At 45.5% G+C, this 18,383-nt stretch overlaps 2 protein-coding genes across 2 annotated transcripts; both read right to left on the reverse strand.

The window, feature by feature from the left end:
• Positions 1-3,148: 3,148 nt before the first annotated feature.
• Positions 3,149-4,240, reverse strand: LOC107323379 (natriuretic peptides B-like). The gene is made up of 3 exons (XM_015882373.3): positions 3,780-4,240; positions 3,395-3,689; positions 3,149-3,283 (listed from the first exon to the last, which is right to left on the reverse strand). The coding sequence occupies exons 1-3, from the start codon at positions 3,873-3,875 to the stop codon at positions 3,258-3,260; spliced, it is 417 nt and encodes a 138-aa protein (XP_015737859.2). The 5' UTR covers positions 3,876-4,240; the 3' UTR covers positions 3,149-3,257.
• Positions 4,241-6,633: 2,393 nt separating this feature from the next.
• Positions 6,634-8,350, reverse strand: LOC107323381 (C-type natriuretic peptide 1-like). The gene is made up of 3 exons (XM_085508921.1): positions 8,207-8,350; positions 7,309-7,626; positions 6,634-6,913 (listed from the first exon to the last, which is right to left on the reverse strand). Exons 1-2 carry the CDS (start codon positions 8,291-8,293, stop codon positions 7,321-7,323), a joined length of 393 nt encoding a protein of 130 aa, XP_085365047.1. The 5' UTR covers positions 8,294-8,350; the 3' UTR covers positions 6,634-6,913; positions 7,309-7,320.
• Positions 8,351-18,383: the final 10,033 nt, after the last annotated feature.

The following is an 18,383-nucleotide window of genomic DNA, read 5'->3' on the forward strand; positions in this document are numbered from 1 at the left end:
AAGTCAGTGATTTCATGTCACTCCCCCTCCTCTTGATACCAGGCGCTGTGATTACATAGTCCAGTTGGAAATTCTTAGCAATTTTCCTTCAAGAGACCCCTATGGTCAGATTTTACAGAGGTGGGAAACAACCGCTCTAAACTCTGCTCAGTTAGAAGATTTCCATAGGGAAATTAGTATTTATAAGGAAAGCAAGAAGCTTTTCCGATGAGTATTTGGTGGAGAGCAAAGACTGAAGATTAATCTACTTTTAGGATGCCGAAAGAACCTTGTGCATTCTCCTTCTATATAAGGAATACGTGTAGCCACTGCATACCACGGAGTGTGATGAAAATCTCAGGTTTGGGCCATTTCTCTTTCCCCATCGCTGCAGAGGTGAGATCACAGCTAAGACTTTATGTTTGTATGTTGCCAACAACAGAAGCACCCAATCTACACCTCCTCACGGCTGCTGTGGGGACATTGAGTGCCTCCAGCCCTATGGAAATGACTTCGACAGCGCGGCAAAGCTCTCTTATTATACTGTTAACAGCTAGACATTTAAACAGTGGGATTTCCTTAAACATTTGTGTTAAGGTTTGACCCTGCATTAATAATATTGAAAGAGGAGGTGGTCAGATTCTTGAATAATTTCTGTGTGGTTTCTTTGAGAGCTGAAGGTTTTCAAGCTTAAGCTGAAAACTGCCTCAATTTAAATGAGAACTTACAGTGATGCAGATCTGCTTCTTCCAGCATCATCTTTAGTGCAACTAATAAAAGCTACTCTTTACATATTTCAAACCCTGAAGCACTTTGTTTGTGCTGCATTTTCCTGACATTCCTTATACTCAAAATTGAAACGAGCAGATCTGTGACAAGGTTGCCTATGTCAGCCTTGTAATAATTGGTTGAGTTTTAGTAGGAATGTGGCTCTTGAAATAATCTCCAGGGTACAGCTTCTAAATAAGAATAGAACAATGAAATATCTTCTTGTGTCTTAGCAGTGTTTGTGTACAAACATGCAGACACACTGTTCACATGATCTGCCTACCAAAATGACACGGGAAAGGGCACTCTCAAGGTTGCAAAGTCGAGCCCAAATACTGCTTTTTTTTCCTGGTATAGCCCATATGGGCTATTATAAAGCAGTACTCATTTCTGTATTACTCTGTGTTCCAGGCTGTTGATATTTAGTCCTGTTCAAACTGTGGTAAAGAAAGAGTTACCAGCCTGGCAGCTTTGTTATTGACACTCCTTGCCGCAGTGTCTTTAGAATTCGATCATTAATTGCAGGTATTTTCTTACTCATCTTCATTCTGTAAGCTGAGAATGGATGACTATCAACATTATAAATGGTATTCATTAAAACCGAGTGTCCAGTTTTAAGTAATCAGGGTCTGTTACTGTTCTTTTCCTTTCCTTTTGCTCCCACCCACCAAATATTCTCTAGCGCTGTCTCTGTGCTAAAAACAACCTCTGTTGCTCCATGTCAGTTTTGCATTAGAGCTCAGCCACATCTGTAAAGCAAACCCCAGGTCACCAACCCAGCTCTGAGAAAGAAGGAACACGGTATCAGTCACACTCGGGCAATATTTAGCTTTGAGTGACCTGTCTGTGTAAAACAATGTATTATTCCAAGGTTGACTTCAGTAACCTGGACCAAGAGCTACTCCTTTCTTTTACTAATTAGTTCACTTTCATTCTTCCACATTCCACAGCGGATAGATGAAATCTAAGGGCCCACCTATAGCCTCTATAATATTGTTCAAATGTCGGTGATCCTGTGTACTATTTCACATAGCATGTATGAGAGCGTACGGATGTGATGAACTGACTGGCAGTCACGTTAGCTGTCGTGTTTGCAGATTCTGCCCTCTGTTATCCATCTGACAGCTCTGCCAAAGCAAATGGAGTGTAAAATTATTGAACTCAGCTTTTAAGCTCACTTGTTTGTCTGCTTGGGGTATCTCAGCATCATCACCCTTGCAAGGCTAAGATGAACTTTTGGCTTTACGATCCAGCAGTGGAGGGACAAGACCAAGGCATTCCCCATGCTTTGCTAACCATTTGCATGGTAAATACCCTGCTAGGTTCTTATAAATATGTACTGTGGCCAGTTTTAGGAGTGGGAAATTGGCACACCGCTCCAGTCTCCCACAGTATGGGACAGGAGCTGAGGAGGATCTCAGGAGGATCCTGTAAGGAGCAGGAGTTATAGAATCATAGAGTTGTTTGAGTTGGAAGGGACCCTGAAGGCCATCAGGTCCAACCCCTGCACTGAGCAGGGACACCCACAGCTCCATCAGTGCTCAGAGCCCCTCCAGCCTGACCTTGGGTGTCTGCAGGGATGGGGCACCTCCACCACTCTGGGCAACGTGTGCCATTGCCTCACCACCCTTCTTCTTTATATCCAACCTATATCTCCCCTCTTTTAGCTGGAAACCATTTCCCCTGTCCCACCACTATTGGCAGGGTGGTGTTCCATCCCTGGGATCATTTTGTGGCCCTCCTCTGGATACACTCCAACAGCTCCACATCTCTCCTGTACCGAGGACCCTATGCAGTGCTCCAGGTGGGATCTCAGCAGCAGCGAGTAGACTCAAGACCATCAGTTTGGGAACCAAGAATAAAAGGTAATGATGTGCAATGTGTCCCTGCAGGGGCTGCTTTCCTCGCTGCGGGCTTCTGGCGTCTGTCCCCGGTCCTGAAGGCTTGGCTGCCCTTCGGATGCTGCCAAATGTATTTTTAAAGCCATGCAGCTCTTGTGTCCTCAGTGGCACTCCGTGGCAGCCCGCTGTGCCAAACTTGGCATAGCCCATGGGACAGGGCATGTGTAGGACACTGCTTGGAATTAACCCCAAGCCCTTTGCCCATTTACTGGGAGGATTCACAGCCAGCAGCAATGAAATGCTTGCTGGAGGCATCCCAGCTCCCTGCCAGGGGCCTTGGAATTGACCCTGGTGCCCAACAGTGCCTCTCCAGCACTGCAAGGAGGGTCACCAGAGTGATTCCCTGGCATAGAATGGTGCCATATGGCCCTCCAGACCTGGCAAGGTGATCTGGCCAGTGCCAAGGACCAAGCCCTTAAGGCAAGGGGAGTGGGGGAATGAGGAGGGTTTCTGCATCTGTGTGCTACCCTGAGACCAAAGAAAATACCAAAGGCAGTAGAGGCTTTGTACAAAAGTTTATTGCTATATACCCCAAACTCCAGAAGCACCGAGGAGAGCCTGGCTGTCCAGCAGAGGGACAAGACCAATGCTTGAGAGCCAGTCTTGGCTTCAGCTTCTCCTTCTCCTCCAGAAACCTGAAAAAAAATAAGGGGAAATGAGCTGGAGGGGGAGGGGATCTGCTCAGAGCCAGCTGCCCCTGTCCCCTCCACTTCACAGGGAGCTTCGGGGTCTGACCCGGGACCTACGGGCTTTGTAGTGGTTGCATCCCAGCCCCGTCTGCGCGCCGATCCTCTCCATCCTAGTCCCAAAGCAGCCAGAGAATTGCCTCCGTCTGTAGGAGGAGAGGAGGCTCCTCCACTGGCTCTGCCCCTCATCCAGTTGGGGAGGGCTGGGGGCTGGCAGCAGGGCACCTGCTGGGCTGCTTTCTAACCCTTGGAGATCCCACTCAGAGCCATCAGCTTCAGCCCCAGCACCCAGCTCGTCTTCCAGGGCTGGTGCCCCTTCCTCCTCCTGGAGCTGCTCCAAAGCCTCCAGGAGCTCCTGAAGAGGGAAGCAGAGGTGAGAAGCGGCAGCAGCAGATGGGCAGCCCTGCTCTCATCCCCGTGTCCCCAGGACTCCCAGCCCCAGTACCTGCAGGGACTGCAGCTCTGCATCATTTTCACCTCCAGCCCAAGGCACAAAGAGCAGCAGTAGCGAGGTCCTGACGCAAAGAGCCAGCAGCTGCATCCTCTCTCCTTCTCTCTCTATTTCTCTTTCTATTCTATCCCCAGCTCTCCCTGTGTTTTCACTTTACTCACAGAACCCTCTCCTTATATCCCCGCTCTCTGCCCAGAGGGAGCTCAGCTGCCTCCTTCCAGATCCCCACAGGAGCCAGAGCTCTGTCCCCCAGCCTTGATAAGGGAACTGGTTACAACTGGACCCTCTAGGAGAGGGGGGTTCCCTGAGTGCAACACCTCCTTCAGAGGGAGAAAACTGCCCCGGGTCACCTCTTCCACTCCTGGTGATTTCCTCCCCCCCTCTGCTCTCCATCTCTGTGAGGGAGGAGGTGATGCATTTGCTGCACCCTTCTGTACCAAGGATCACATCAAGATGATCCTGCTAGATCCTTTCAGAATACAGGGGCAGAGCAGCAGACAGTCCTTTCATTCACTGATATCTGAGCAATTACACAGCAAGTCTCTGCTTCCTGCACTCTTTGTCTGCTTGGATATTGATGAATCATTCTCTTTGATTTCAGTAGAAATGCAGTGATTTCTGCTTGATCTCAGGGTCTGCCCTTTAGCTCAGCAAAGCCAAAGTGTTCAAAAAACATGAAGATGTGGTGCTTAGAAATGTGGTTTAGTGGCACTATTAACAGTAGGTGAACGGCTGGATTAGATCTGAGAGGTCTTTTCCAAGCTTAATGATTCTATGATCCTATAATGCCTTTCTTCCGAGTTCAAGGAGTTTTACACTAAGCTTTTGTGGACTTCTACTGCCACGTACTGTATTGCAACATACATTATGCTTTCACATTCCCTTCCCTGCCTACAGCTGACATCATTTGTCTTTGATTGGGACCAAACTAGCAAAATCAGGTGGTGTAGGACCACTCTCTCTGCATCCAGCAGTTGGCAACTTGTTAAAGCATCACATCAAACGGAACCTCCTGTCCTGAAAGAAGAGCCATTTGGGAAAGGTATGTGTATGTTTCATGGTGTATAGGTGTTATTTTACTGCAGGCTTTTCTTCCCAGTCTCACTCTATAACCCTGGTTGGTAAATTCATGCACTGCTTCTTAGTGGGGATGGAAGTGACACAGCTAGAGCTGAGCTTCCCCTGCCTGACTGGCATGCTAACTTCAAAGGTTAGCTTTGATTGTTTAAATGCTAATAGAACTCAGCAAATTGCCTGAAGTACAGACACATCTGGCTTCAGTCCTAGGGATCTAATTATGGGGGCCTTTTATGTGAAATAAATGGTTCTTTCTTTATGAAAAGTGGCTTTTAAAATGTTCACCTCAAATGCCAGCTGATAGGACGGCACGTTACGGCTCAGTGTCTGGGGAGTTGAAGCTCTTATCAATTTCTTATTCATCTGCTGTAGGATTCTGTTGACAAACTGACAGCTCAATCATCAACCTCCTCAGACCTCTGTTATTTTATCCACGAATAATTCCAAGGTAGAGCAGCTGGGTTTGTAAACAGACTGAAGATGTTTAGGAAACAGATTCTGGTAGCACTTATCCTTCTTTATTTTTAAGTTTTTAGTGTTCTGAGCATTGAAATTCCAACATCAGGAAGCTCTCATGCCTATGAGAATATACCTACCTGCTCCTAGGGCTACTGCAGGGAAGCTGTCAGACCCAGCATCGTTAGGAAGGAGGTTACACCTTCCCAATAGCACCAGCTGTCACAACATACTTGCCCTTCATTGCTTGACACCATAATGGCAGCTGGCTGTGTGGATTCACCTTGCTGCCATATTGGTTGCAGCTGGGCCATGCTAGGGCTAGCATGCCCAAGAGGGAATATATTTAAGAGAGCTGGAAGCTTCTTGTGGGGTTTCTACAAGTGAGAGTCTGCTCTGCCTTGCTGTAAGTCTCTGTACTGGGAGAAAATAAAGTTCTCTTTCTGAAGGATATTTTAGAACAATGAATGTGCAGGATAGAGGTCTTTGTATGATGGAAGCTACAGAAAGGAGAGTTTTATGTATGTGGTCCAACCAGGCTGTAGAACTCCAGGAGGATTTGCCTATGAATAGGACTCCATCTAGAAATGCTGTTTACACTAGCCATGCTGTAGCTATAGCACTAAGTAAATGCTTTACATGTCTAGTACAAACTGAATGATGCTTACAGATGGAGGTATTCTGTTACCCTCCCGTCCTTGCTCTAATTCTTCATGACTGATGAAGTACTCCAATTACTTGTTGCTTTGCTTAGGAAAGGCAGCACAAAGAATTCATTTCATGGGTTATCCCATTGTTTGAGAGGCTCAGTAGTGCCTGTGGATGTGGTGAGACCATTCCTTGCCAGCAAGTGACTGTTTAGGGTGTTTTTACTGTTGCTGCTGATTTGTTATCGAATCAACTTAAGCAGAGTAAGTAGGAAACAGCATAAGACCTCATAGAGGCTGATAACGAGGGCAGCTTGCAGGATGTGTTTTGCAGTTCCTGCTCAGGGTTTGTGGCACTTTCACATAGTTGATAACCTCCTAACTGGTGGTCTGTGGAGATAAGGATCCTGAAGGCTGAAATAGCCATAGACAGGTAGAATTAACACTGGATTTCTAAATATGCAAGGTTTATTAAATGTGTGAGAGATCAGAAGAGAATACAGAGAGGAGCTGCTGGTAGCCTGGGCAGAGACTATCTCCATTAGCAAATAATTCTGTGCTTTCTTGTATCTGATAGGCAGCTCTTAAGCCCTTGTATGATATGCTCTTCTGAGCTTGTAGCATTCATGTCATTCGTGTGAGCAAAGGATTGAAACAAATTCACCCAATTATGGAAAAAAAATAAGTTTATTATCCATGACATAATGAAAACTGATCATTTATACATTTATTACATAAACAGTGCAAATGTTTTTGTACTTTTCACTTCTGGTAGATGCTCACAAATAATGACTGATACAAATAAGCATACAGTTATGGTGTGTCCTATTCTGTCTCCCCTAAGTAATTTAAGGGAGAGGTAGAATGCAATTTGTTCAGTACATTGTCAGATAAGGGCTGAATATCTCACTGGTAGCCAACAGGTGATTTGAATCCTCCAAGTCAATCCTGTCAAGAAAGCAGAGGAATAAGTTAAAGAAAGAGATGTGGACAGGATTTCACACATGGAAATTGACTGATTTCTTTCTGTTCTAGGGCCAGTTCATCCCCAAAGTTTGGACTGATAGAAGAATCCCTAAGGAACTGCTGAAAGGTTCCCTGATCTGGCATCTGTGAAAAGCAGGTAAGGCAGAGCTGTGGTTTTCATGGGTTTTAAGTTATATATATAACTGGTTATATATATGCTGGTTATATATTCTGCCAGTGAAGTTAATTAACTGTGTTTTCAATAGGAGGACAAAAGTTATTCCAAGGCACCCTTTCTTAAATGTTAATTAAATGAGCTGTTCTGCATATTTACACGAGTTATAAACAAAACCCATGTGCCCATGATTTTCTCTTACCATAGTAAGCAGTTAGCATCCCAGTCCACTCATTGATCCAATTCTGTCCAACTTAACCCCAAAACAGCTCCTGGACAGACCCTTTTTGCTTCTGTTTTGGTATCTCTGAGGTAAACCTAAGAGGTCACTGAGGAGCCTCTGGACAGCACTATCAGCAGTGGAAGTGCTCGCAGGGTGATCTCTGGTGTTTCGGGTCCACTGGAACTCAGCATCATCCTGATCAAAGGCACCTACTGGGATTGAGCCATCTTGCTCACGATCCCTCTCTTCTGAGACCAGGGGATGCTCCAGCTCCTCATCCAACAGCATGGACAGACTCTGAGCAGGGGGGAGAAAATAGAAAAGGAAAGGTTGGAGGAGGAGAGGAGAAAAATGAAGGATTCTAGGCTCATTTACTCTGGAACTCAGGAGCAGGGACTTTATTACTGCACCACACAGAGGAGAAAATCCTCTTCACAGTTATGTAGGCACAACCTATTAATTCAGTTTTCAGCTTTAACTACAGGCTTGAGGGAGGACCATGCAGGTAACTGCTCTAAGCCTATAGAAAGGAGCCCTTCTAGGCAAATTCCTTCTTCTCCAGAAGTTTATTGCTTCACTCAATCATAGAATGACCCTAAATCTGATATCTCCGAAATGACGCCGTGGGAAAAACATTTTCATTTCAGTTTCCTCAACTGATCAGAAATTTAAATCCAGTAATTCAGTTCCCCTCCAGTTTCCCCTTCAGTTTCCCTCCATTTAATATCTCTGCCTGCCTAACTTCAAGATTTCTGCTGTCATGTTCTCTTTGAATGCCTCCTACTTCTATAGCTGGCAGTGGGAGAAGCATTGTAATCTGAGGTGTCTAAATCCTAAAGAGCATCAATTTCTTTCCATTGTATTGAGCAGCACTTACCTGCAAGCTGGAAGTAGGTTTGGCCATTGCCTGCTTCTGGCTGACAATAAGCAGCAGGAAGAATCCAGGGCAAAAAAGAAGTTTCATCTTCGTGTTTTGATGTCTCTGATTCTTCCTCCCCTTGAGTCACTCCAGTTCAGTGCCGCTCTGTGTCTCCAACCACCAGCCTTTATATCTTCCTCCAACCCCTCCCAAGTCTACCTTTTGAGTTCCAGCCAGTGCAAGGATTGGTTTGAGGTTCTGATCTGTTTTCATTCTCCCAAGAGGAGGAGGGAAGAAATAGTTCTCCTTTCTGGCTGGGAATGAAAGGAGCATTTTACACTTAGGCAATGCAGCATCATTCTCTTGCTGTGAATGTGAAGGTCTCTGCAGCTTGTGATCTTGATGCCATTTATATATGTCAGCTTCCTTAGCTCAGTGTTTTTTAAGTTGATCACTGAACCTTTTCTTTGCCTCTGGAGAAAAATAATTGTGAAAGAAGAACTGAATGTAAGAGAAATATTTGTCTGCTCCTCATTCACCTGGCTCTGTGAAATACAAAATCAAAGGGGAGGGGGGAGGTGTCTCAAAATATGCTATTTGGGTACCAATATTATCACCTAATGAATTAATATGGCATTAATTAGGCATAAGAATATGATTTAAAGAGGTAAGTAAATCCAAGTCCTAAGAATATGACAAGTAAGCTGCATGAGAATGTAAATTCTGATGCTCAGAATCCTTTGCCGTAGCTTAAGTTGATGAAGAAAAGGTCATCTTCTCCCTTGGATCCAAATTAAAATTTCTCTTCTATGTGTTCTTCCTCTACATAATTGTTATTAAATCTGAAATTAGTCTGGCAGGAAGCACAGCCCCCGTATCTTTCTTACCACGTGTGCAGTTATAGGGACATTAGAGAGCTGCAGGATCCAAATGGGGTTGGTGTGTTATGTTTTCACTTATTCATTGAGTGAATTGAAGCACCAGGTTCAAGCAAAATGGATTCTGTGAGCAGGAGAAAGTAAATCAGTCCTAAACAAAGGCCTGTGGGTTAATTAAATCATTACTGTTGGCCAGGCTTCCCTCCTAGTGGACCTGGGGGGATGTGTGTGTCCCATGATGAAATTGTATGTAGATAATTGATCTCCCTCACTGCTCCTGATGAGCTTTGTACTGAATCCCTCATGAAGAAATAACCCTTTTTCAATGCTGGGGGCCGTGGGGGAAGATCAGCCATAAAATCAGTTGTGTGTTTTGCTGGGGCTTGGAATTTGGCCCCACTGATAAAATGGGGATGTTTCTGAGTATGCAGTAATACATCTTCATCTTTGGCTGCTTTTTCCCCATGCGCATGGTGCAGAAAGTTAAAGGCCATTTGTCTGGATCTGTAGGGAGGGAATGGAAATGAAGGCCCATTTGGCACCTTTCATCATATCTTTGAGGTTAAGATTCTTCTTGGTACTGAAAGCCTGGAAAAGGCCAAAGGTTGAATGTTTTCAGCCTTTTCTTCATCTACAGGTCAGTTTAAGACATAATAGTTACATGGAAAGAGATTCTTTAAGGAAGCAGCTTATAAAGATCCCCCTGTCACAGAAAAGGAGTCCTGATGCAATGACGTCATTGGGATTTTTCTGTTGCTGATTAAAACCATATTTGAGTCAAATCTTATTAGAGAATGAAATCATAGAACAACTTCATCAGCTACACATGAGCGTTCCACCTTCTGAAGAAAGTAAAAAAAGCACTTTTCAGAGGATGGAAGCATATGCTTTGCAGTGTACCAAGATGGCAAGAGAAGGTCAGGGGAGAAGCATAAGGTTGAGTTATTCATTTGAGATGGTGTTACCAGTCTGTATGAATCCTAGAATCATAGAATGGCCTGGGTTGAAAAGGACTGCAATGCTCATCCAGTTCCAACCCCTTCTATGTGCACTTGCCAGCCCTACTAACACCGTATAAACCATTACTGTGATGGGAAAAATCATAGAATTATTAAGGTTGGAAAGGACTTCCAGAGGTCTTCTGTCCAACCTTGTATAAAAGCAGAGCCAACTAGGATCATCTTGCTCAGTGCCTTGTTGAGCTCTGAACATCTTAGAGGTTCTCCAACCAATCTGGGCTGTTTCAGTGTTTGGCTGTGTGATAAAATGATTCCCAAATTCCTAGTTAGAACTGGCTGTAACTCATGTCATTGGCTTTCATCCTAATGCTGCTCCATGAACAGAACATGAGGATGTTTCACCTCTCAAAACGATGGCACTTGAGGTGACTGTATGAAGCTGGAGAGGTTAGGACAGATTTGTTCCATGTAGGCTGTAGCTGCATTCAAATCCCATTTATTGCAGTGGACAGGGATGGCTATAAGCAGAGAGCCATCTCTTCAGGGCTCTGGTTAGCATCAGAAGTCAATGCCTGAATGTTTACAGCAATTACAGTCAGGATGGTGCAATTAAAAACAAACCTTGAACAGTCAAATCCAGTCTTTAAGAAGGGAGGAACTTCTGAGAGCAGCAGAAAGTATTTTGGGGCCAGGAAATGGCTTTATAGCCATTTTTGAAGTGATTGAGTGTTCATCTGTATGGTAAAACCTCCGGGTAGGATAGAATGAAGTAAGCAGGTTGATGTGTGTTTCTCATCTCCAACAGGATCTTTTTTCCCAGTCTACTGAGATATTTCCCCTGTACCAGCAATTTCTTATTAAAAGAAAAGGGTTAGGGCATATTGTTCTTCTGGGAATGTTGCTCCGTCTCTGCAGGGTATTCTGAGAAATGCACGCTGTAAAGTTGACAGCATGCGGCATGCTTAGATAGGTACCATTAGATCACTGCCACTGTAACTCATTATCCTCCTCTTTCCTAACCCAGGGACCCCTTTCAGCCTCCCCCCTCCTTCCCAGTTCCTCAGGCCAGCATTTCCTGGCTCGCTGCAGCTGGCTGAAAGGGCAGAGATGTGTTTGTAGTGCTTTCGTCAAAGTGGGATCGCCAAATTCTTGATGGAAGCTGGCACCAGGGCTCCTCATTACGGGACATTAACATTTCACTGTGCTATCGGAGCATTTGCCTGGCTGTCTCCCTCCCTTGCCCTCTTCTGATTCATCTAGTGGCTGAGCTGCAGCGGGGTTCAGCACACAGCAGTAGCAGCAACCCAGGCTTGCTGGTTATTACCCAGCCGCAGGTGCTCTGCTTGCTCATCTGGCACTTTATTGCCTTCACCTTAGGGTATGTGTTGACAGCAAGGCTCTATTGTGGGAGGGGGTGCAGGTGGATATGCATCATCAGTTCCCTACAGAAAAGGGAATGGGCACAGAACTTAACTGAGCTCACTTACCTGGTGTATCTATGAATGGAAAGATCTGATAACTGCTTTCCAATGCTTATAGGGAGCTTATAAACAGGAAGGAAATCAACTTTTTATGTGGCCTGATAGTAATAGGACAGGAGGTTTTAAACTAAAAGAGGGGAGATTTAGATTAGAGTTCAGGGGGAGCTTTGTTATTGAGAGGGTGGTGAGGCCCTGGCACTGCTGCCCAGGGAAGTTGTGAATGCCCTGTTCCTGGATATGCCCAAGGCCAGGTTGGATGGGTCCTGTACAGCCTGAACTGGTGCTTGATTTGGTGGTTGGCAACCCTGTTTGCAGCAGGGGGTTGGAACTGGATGATCTTTGAAGACTCTTCCACTCCAAGCCACTCTATGATTCTATCCATAGGATGTGCATTAGCATAGTCCAGAGTAGAATTTGTTCCCCTTACCCACAAGGATGGCTGTGAGGAACAAAACAAACCTCACCTGTGGGTGTCTCAGAAAGAGCTTTGTGTGGTCAGGTATTCGTACAGTGACTTACTGCATACGTGGGGCATCTTTGGTGAAGTCTGGGTTAGTTGGACTTTGGGCTCAGCCCTTCCTACCCACTCCTATTACTTCATTTTGCCCATCTCTTGTGCTGATCCAGTCAATGCTGATATCACAGCCTTGATAGCTCTCCTCAGGAATACTTGTTAATGCTCACTGATGGATCAGTAATGGAACAGAGAGGGGGTGTTTTCCTCTGCAAGGTGTTAAGAAGGGGTCTGGGTCACTGGAGGATAAGGAGGGCAGCAGGCTGACACTCAGTAGCAGGTCTTTGGTGGTTTGGGGTGTTGGACTCTGACAGCAAATTGTTAGTATTTGGTTTGTCAGACACATTTATCACTCCCTGGTGACGCTAATGGAGCCTACCATGGAAACAGCAGGGAGGGAGGGGGTGAAATAGCTGATAGTGGTACTCAGTGCTAGTCCAATTGCTGTGTGCTCTGCCTCTCTGCTGCTTACTGTGAGAGGAGATGGGGCCAATTCCCATCTCTGCTGCAGAAGGTCTGCGCTTGGAAACAAAGAAGCCGCAAGGGACTTCTGTATCTGGCCTGTTGCTGCCAAGATCAGAGCCTGATTTCTCTCATTATCTGCCAGTATTGGCACTTGGATAACATTAGACAGAGAGATGCAACATGTAGTTATTCACCGCTGGGTGTTCCTGGCCCCTTTTCAGTGATTCATCTCTCCAAGGGGTTGTGTGAGGATGTTCATAACTTCAGTGCTCACACTGTGTGGTGTGATGATAAAACCTCCTGAAACTCAATTTTTCTCTAAGCTTCATTTCCTGGAAGATGAACAGCATCTCAGTGCAGAAAGATAGGGATGTCTACACAGGCCAGTTGTGAAGCCTACCCAGCGATTGGAGGCATGGATTAGCTGTGCATATCTGTGTTTCAAATCACTCTTCCTATCCCTGTGGGAGGCAGTTTTGCTCCTTGCTGACCTTTAAGATGGTCCCTGGAAGATTGTAGAATGGTTTTGCACTGAAGTGATCAGAATCAGAGTGATTTCCTCCTCTTTCTTATGCTACACACCTCTGGTACTTAAACTGAGTTCTAATTGGTGGACATGTTAGTGCATTACTATGGAAAGATAATACTTTCTTTGGGAACTAAATCAGATCTCTGTTGGTGAAGTTCTGTATGGTGAAATATACAGCTAAATAGCAGCTGGAAGGAGAAAGGGAACTGCTTTAATCCGCAGCTCATTAATGAGGTGTTTGGTGACCTCTTCTGGTGAATGGAAAATATACCTCAAAGTCCAGGAACGCATTCAGGTATAAAAACAAACAAAAGCCAATAAAAAAGATCAGATATTGTGGGAGGTTTTGATACAATTACAACACTGATCTTATTTGTGATCATAGTACAGGCAGTACCAGGAGTGGCTTTAGGCCATAGAGGCCAAGTGGGAGTTGTGTGAGTGGTGATGTCTTGGGTGTGTGATGTATGAATGGCTGCCCATGGTGTACATGGGACCTCAGGTCTTATGGTTGGTGGTGAGCTTTAGACCCCTCATAAGGTGTGTTGATCTGGATTCATAACAAACTTTGTAGAATGTAAGTTTCTGTAAGAAGAGATAGGCTTGGGAAGGACATTTCCGAAGCGTTTTGGCTGGCTCTTTGCCTTAAGGCATATGCCAGACCTTTCCTTGCAACACAGTGCATCCTGGATTATCTCTGAGCACTGTCAGCAGTGCTCATTGATCTGGAAGGTTTGCGAGCCAAGAAGCCAAATCAAGGGGCAAGAGTTCACACTATCCCATTGTGCTATTTATTGCTGCGTGCCATTTGTCAGCATTGAGCTACAGCAGAAGCAGCCATTTCTAGAAATGAAATGATAACCATTCTAATAATTACTGTGGTTGTTTACTTCCCTTCTCCCTCCCCTTAATGACTGGTGATGAACCCAAGAATAACTTGACTAATTAAAACGGAGCTGTTGCATTAAGCTGGTCCTCTACTGCAGGTTTTGTTCTGCCTGTGAGAGAATGGCACAGGGCACGATCTCAATTTGCATCATAGAATGGCTTGAGTTGGAAAGGATGTCAAGGATCATGAAGCTCCCACCTTCCCCCCTCCCACCTTCCCCTATAGGCAGGGCTAACAACCTCCCCATTTAATACCAGCCCAGGCTGCCCAGGGCCCCATCCAACCTGGCCTTGAACACCTCCAGGAATGGACGGGGCATCTACAGCCTCTCTGGGCAGCTGTTCCAGCACCTCACCACTCTCATAGTAAAGAACTTCCCCCTGATGTCCAACCTCAGTCTTCCCTCCTTAGTTTTGCATCCCCAGAGCAGGATCCCAGTTGCCCTTTAGTTTTGATGCATCTCAGACCTATAGACTTTCTTTGGCTGTAGAGGTACAGGGGAAGAGCTTGGTAGATGTGTTCTTAAAAGGCAAAGAGAGTTATGTAGGAAAACTGCCCAGATTACTGTGAATTCATATGTGTACTATTCTTTCTTCTTCTTACATTTACGGTCCTCTATACTGATGTTTCTCATCAGATCAGGCACAACCAGGTACGTGCAAGCGCCAATGCTTGCTCACTAGCATTAGAAAGCAAGAGCTTCGTGTCGCAGCGTGGCAGCAGTTAGTTGAGCCAGGAGGACCACCCTAGAGGTCTGCAATGGATATAAATTGGAGTACTTGTGAGCAGGAAGAGAGCTCTGTGCTGCCTTGGGTGGCTGAGCATTGGCATGGGGAACACAGCATCATCCAGCTCTTAGCTAAGCTACTCTTTATTAGTAACTCACTGTAGCTATGGTGATTCTTATCACCCACTGTTCTTGATTTGACAACCCTTCTTTGTTTTCCCAGAAAATACTCAGCGTTCGCCAAGGTTCTGGAAATAGCTCCGTCCTTGTGTGGTGGAGGGGCAGGATATTTTAGCCATCACTTGTCAGCACGGTGAGATGGGCGAGTACCATTTCAAACACTAACACTTCTAAAGCTGTGATAAGGTGCTCAGGCTACAGGGCTGGAGCCTGTGTTCGTGCTTGAGATAAGCTCCACTGTTGGCGCCGCGTTCACACCTCCCCTGTCACATTAGGCACCCATGGCCCTTTGTTTCCCACCAGGCACTTGTTACAAAGCCTCAGCACAAGAGTGTCAGGCCCTGTGACTTCATCCACAGAGTCCCCAGGGGCTGCATTGCTCCCTGTGTCTTTGTGGTGACATTGAGGTGGCTGGAGGGGGTGACGTGTTGGAATAGAGTTGTTACCTCCTCACCTTTCGTCTTCTCCCTTGAACTCGCATTGCACCCATCTCCATTCCTTTGGGATGCACTACCTAGACATCACTGTCTTGACAAAAATAAAAGGGATGGTTATATGCCAGAAGCTGCTGCAGTGTGATCTGGGGATATACAAAAGCAGGGCTGCTTCCTCATGTGCATGGAAGCACTGAGTGTGCTGTCTGAAATCACAGGGGGGAGGCAGCGACGTGTTTAATCTCAGTGTTCAGTCTGTCTGTGGGTAACAAGGGTGGGAATGATCTCACCCCAAGTTATTTACAGTCCCTCTCTCCCTGTAAAAGTTTATTTTGAGTCAAGTGTTTGGTGGCCGTGGGTCAGACAGAATTACTCTGGAATTAAGGCTTTCATGTAATTAATTCACAGGGACAAATGGCTCTTGTGTAATGCAGCTGAATGCTGATAGAAAGCTCAGAACTCTTGGGGCTGTGCCAGTGAGTAGAAGAATCATTCCTCTAACCATAATAGTTTAATTACTGCAAATACAGCTTAAACCTTGTTTCAGGACAATGGGGGGTTTGAGGGTTTCCTCCTATGTGTGTGGAGTCAGCTTGAGCTCACATAAGAGTGCTGCTTGCAGTGGAAAACCCCACACTTCCTAGGGTCTCATAAGGAAATTGATGGGATTTTACTGGATCTCAGACCCTCTGTTCACTGTGTGGTTGGAGAATTCAGGTTACTGTATAACTGTTAACCAGATTGAGAAATCATTAGGCTGGTATATGTTAATACATACAACATATATGTTTAATTACATCCATATCTTGGGAACTTGTGAAGAGGTATCTATGCTACAAACCCTCAATTGTGTCTAATTAAAACCAGCGTACTGTTATGGCTCCTCTTTGCACAGTGATAAAATGCAGAGGCAAAGAATGCTTTGAGCTTCCTATGCTCACTGGGGATTCTTCACATAACCTCTGCTTTGTTGACCAAGAGGGTTTGTTTCACCGTGTCACCTCCCTGAGGATAACAGCACATTTTCTGCCTAGTGTTGACGTGTGAAGATCATTGTAAGCAATGACATCATATCTCTGCACAGAGCAGATCAGGAAATGACCAAGAAGGCCTGAAATTTTGGCCACGAGAAGAATGAATGGAGGAGAGAAGGGGTATGATACAACCACATACTTTAGCCTAGATAGGTCAGATGCTCCTGACAAGTGTAATGGGACCAGGAGTTCTTTGACACTTTAGCACATGATATTTTAGTGCAGGGAGATGCTTGTGAGAGGTAGAGGTGAACTAGGGTGCAAATTCAAAACTGACATGCTAATAAGTCATTTCTGCCCTTAGTCGATAAGGACTAAAAGGGATATGGACCTGAACAGCTAAATAGCTCCAGAATGCCTCCTAGAAAAGGAGGTTTAAAATGAGTTCTGAGTCCTAATCTCCCAATATTCCCATAATTAAAACAATATTTCCCTCCAGACATGTGCAATGCACCAGTGAGAATACATACATGTAATGTGGGGTATGGCTGTTTTGGGAGCTGAGGGGGAAGGAAGAGCGTGTTTCTGAGTTGTTTTTTCTCCTTGTTTCTTGATGTTGGGACAGCTTGATTCCCCAGGACCTGATTTATTCTGTAATTATTCAGAAGAAAAGATGCCAGGGGAGCTTCAGGTTGGATATTGAGAAAAATCCCTTCTCAGAAGGGAGTGCTGAAGTATTGGAACAGGCTGCCCAGCCAGGCGGTGGGGTCACCATCCCTGGGAGTTTGCAACAGTAAGAGTGTTGTCACACTCAGTGATGTGGTTTATTGGTCTGGTGCTGATGGCTTGATGGTTGAATTAGTTGAACTTAGTGGTCTTTCCAACCTTAATGATTCTGTGATGCTATTATATGAAGTGCTGCTTTGAGAGCTGGAAATGTTCATCACTTCCATGATCTTGTCTGTAATCCAAGCAATCCTTTTTTCCTTGCATTGCCCCTTGCTTGATGTGTATGATGTTCCCCTGCCTTACAAGGGTGTTTTGAAACTGGGTCTGTGCAGCTTTGTATGATGTTCCCCCGCCTTATATGGGTGTTTTGAAACTGGGTCTGTGCAACCACGGAGCCAAGAGTTGATGAGAGATTTTTGCATACTCACTAATTGCTGATACCCAGAAAGCTTCTGCTGGAGGAGAGAGGCTGCATTTAAAACTCCTGTACCTCCAAACTGTAACACCGCATGGCTTTCCAGAGCTAATTTTTGCACGTCTCTAATCATTGTAGTACTGTACTTTAAAGCTCAGAACAGATCCCTACTAGTACAGGTCTGAGAGCTGCCCCTTAGCTTAGCTTCAGAGCAAGTACCTTCATTGAGACAACAAAACGTCCTGTCCTCCATTGTTCCCAATGGCCCTGCCAGCTCGAGTGTTGGCAAGCCATGTGTGGAGGCAGCAAGCTCAGAAACAGGAATTCCTGGAGCAGCCAGAGGTGGGGGCATGACAGGAAGAAAGAAAGGACCGATATTTCGCTGAAGGGCCCATCAGGAATAGTGTGAGAATACCAGTTCTGTCACAGCCATAGATTCCCTTATCGGGGAGTGGGAAGCAGTGGAGCCTGTCGACACTTCTGCCCCACACTCAGCCCCCTGTAGATACAGAGTGGCTTGAACAAGTTCCAGTGCTCTCCATCGGAGCTTCCCGAGCCCCCTCGGTGCAGCACCAGAGGGTGACATCACTGCCAACAGCCATGTAGGCACTTCCTATGTCACATTCCCGACTGAAGAGCCTCTTGCCAAATCCTTGTCATTCTGCACGGTCTTTTTAGGAACAGATGGTCTAATTTTAGCCCTGACGGCCACAGACACCTTCCTGAAATAGACTTTGCCTCTCTCCTGTCTTGTGCGTGTTCTTCAGGGTTTAAAAACAAAGTCCCCAGTCTTTGGTCTGGCATCAGTCAGCCTAAATTTGGGCAGTAAGAATCACTGAGCAGGGTGATGGAGGTGCTGCTCTCACCATCAGCCCTGCACTGAGCTGGAGGAGGATAAGAAGGCTCAGGAGATGGCGTATCACAAGGTTAAATGGATCTGATCCAATATAAATGAGTTGCATTTCAGAAAGAACTTGTTTTCTTGGCTAGCTGCAACTAGATAAGATATTTAGAACTTCTC

This window comes from Coturnix japonica, chromosome 9, assembly GCF_054131305.1.
Source record: "Coturnix japonica strain WE chromosome 9, WE-NBRP24, whole genome shotgun sequence".
NCBI lineage: Eukaryota > Metazoa > Chordata > Aves > Galliformes > Phasianidae > Coturnix > Coturnix japonica.

What these genes read in the sequence shown, in the direction of transcription:
- LOC107323379 (XM_015882373.3), bottom strand. Translation starts at nt 3,875, where the DNA reads ATGCAGCTGCTGGCTCTTTGCGTCAGGACCTCGCTACTGCTGCTCTTT. An exon ending in CAGAGCTGCAGTCCCTGCAG is followed by an intron (nt 3,690 to 3,779) that starts GTACTGGGGCTG and finishes TTCCCTCTTCAG; the next exon opens with GAGCTCCTGGAGGCTTTGGA. An exon ending in ATGCAACCACTACAAAGCCC is followed by an intron (nt 3,284 to 3,394) that starts GTAGGTCCCGGG and finishes ATTTTTTTTCAG; the next exon opens with GTTTCTGGAGGAGAAGGAGA.
- LOC107323381 (XM_085508921.1), bottom strand. Translation starts at nt 8,293, where the DNA reads ATGAAACTTCTTTTTTGCCCTGGATTCTTCCTGCTGCTTATTGTCAGC. An exon ending in AACCTACTTCCAGCTTGCAG is followed by an intron (nt 7,627 to 8,206) that starts GTAAGTGCTGCT and finishes CCCCCTGCTCAG; the next exon opens with AGTCTGTCCATGCTGTTGGA.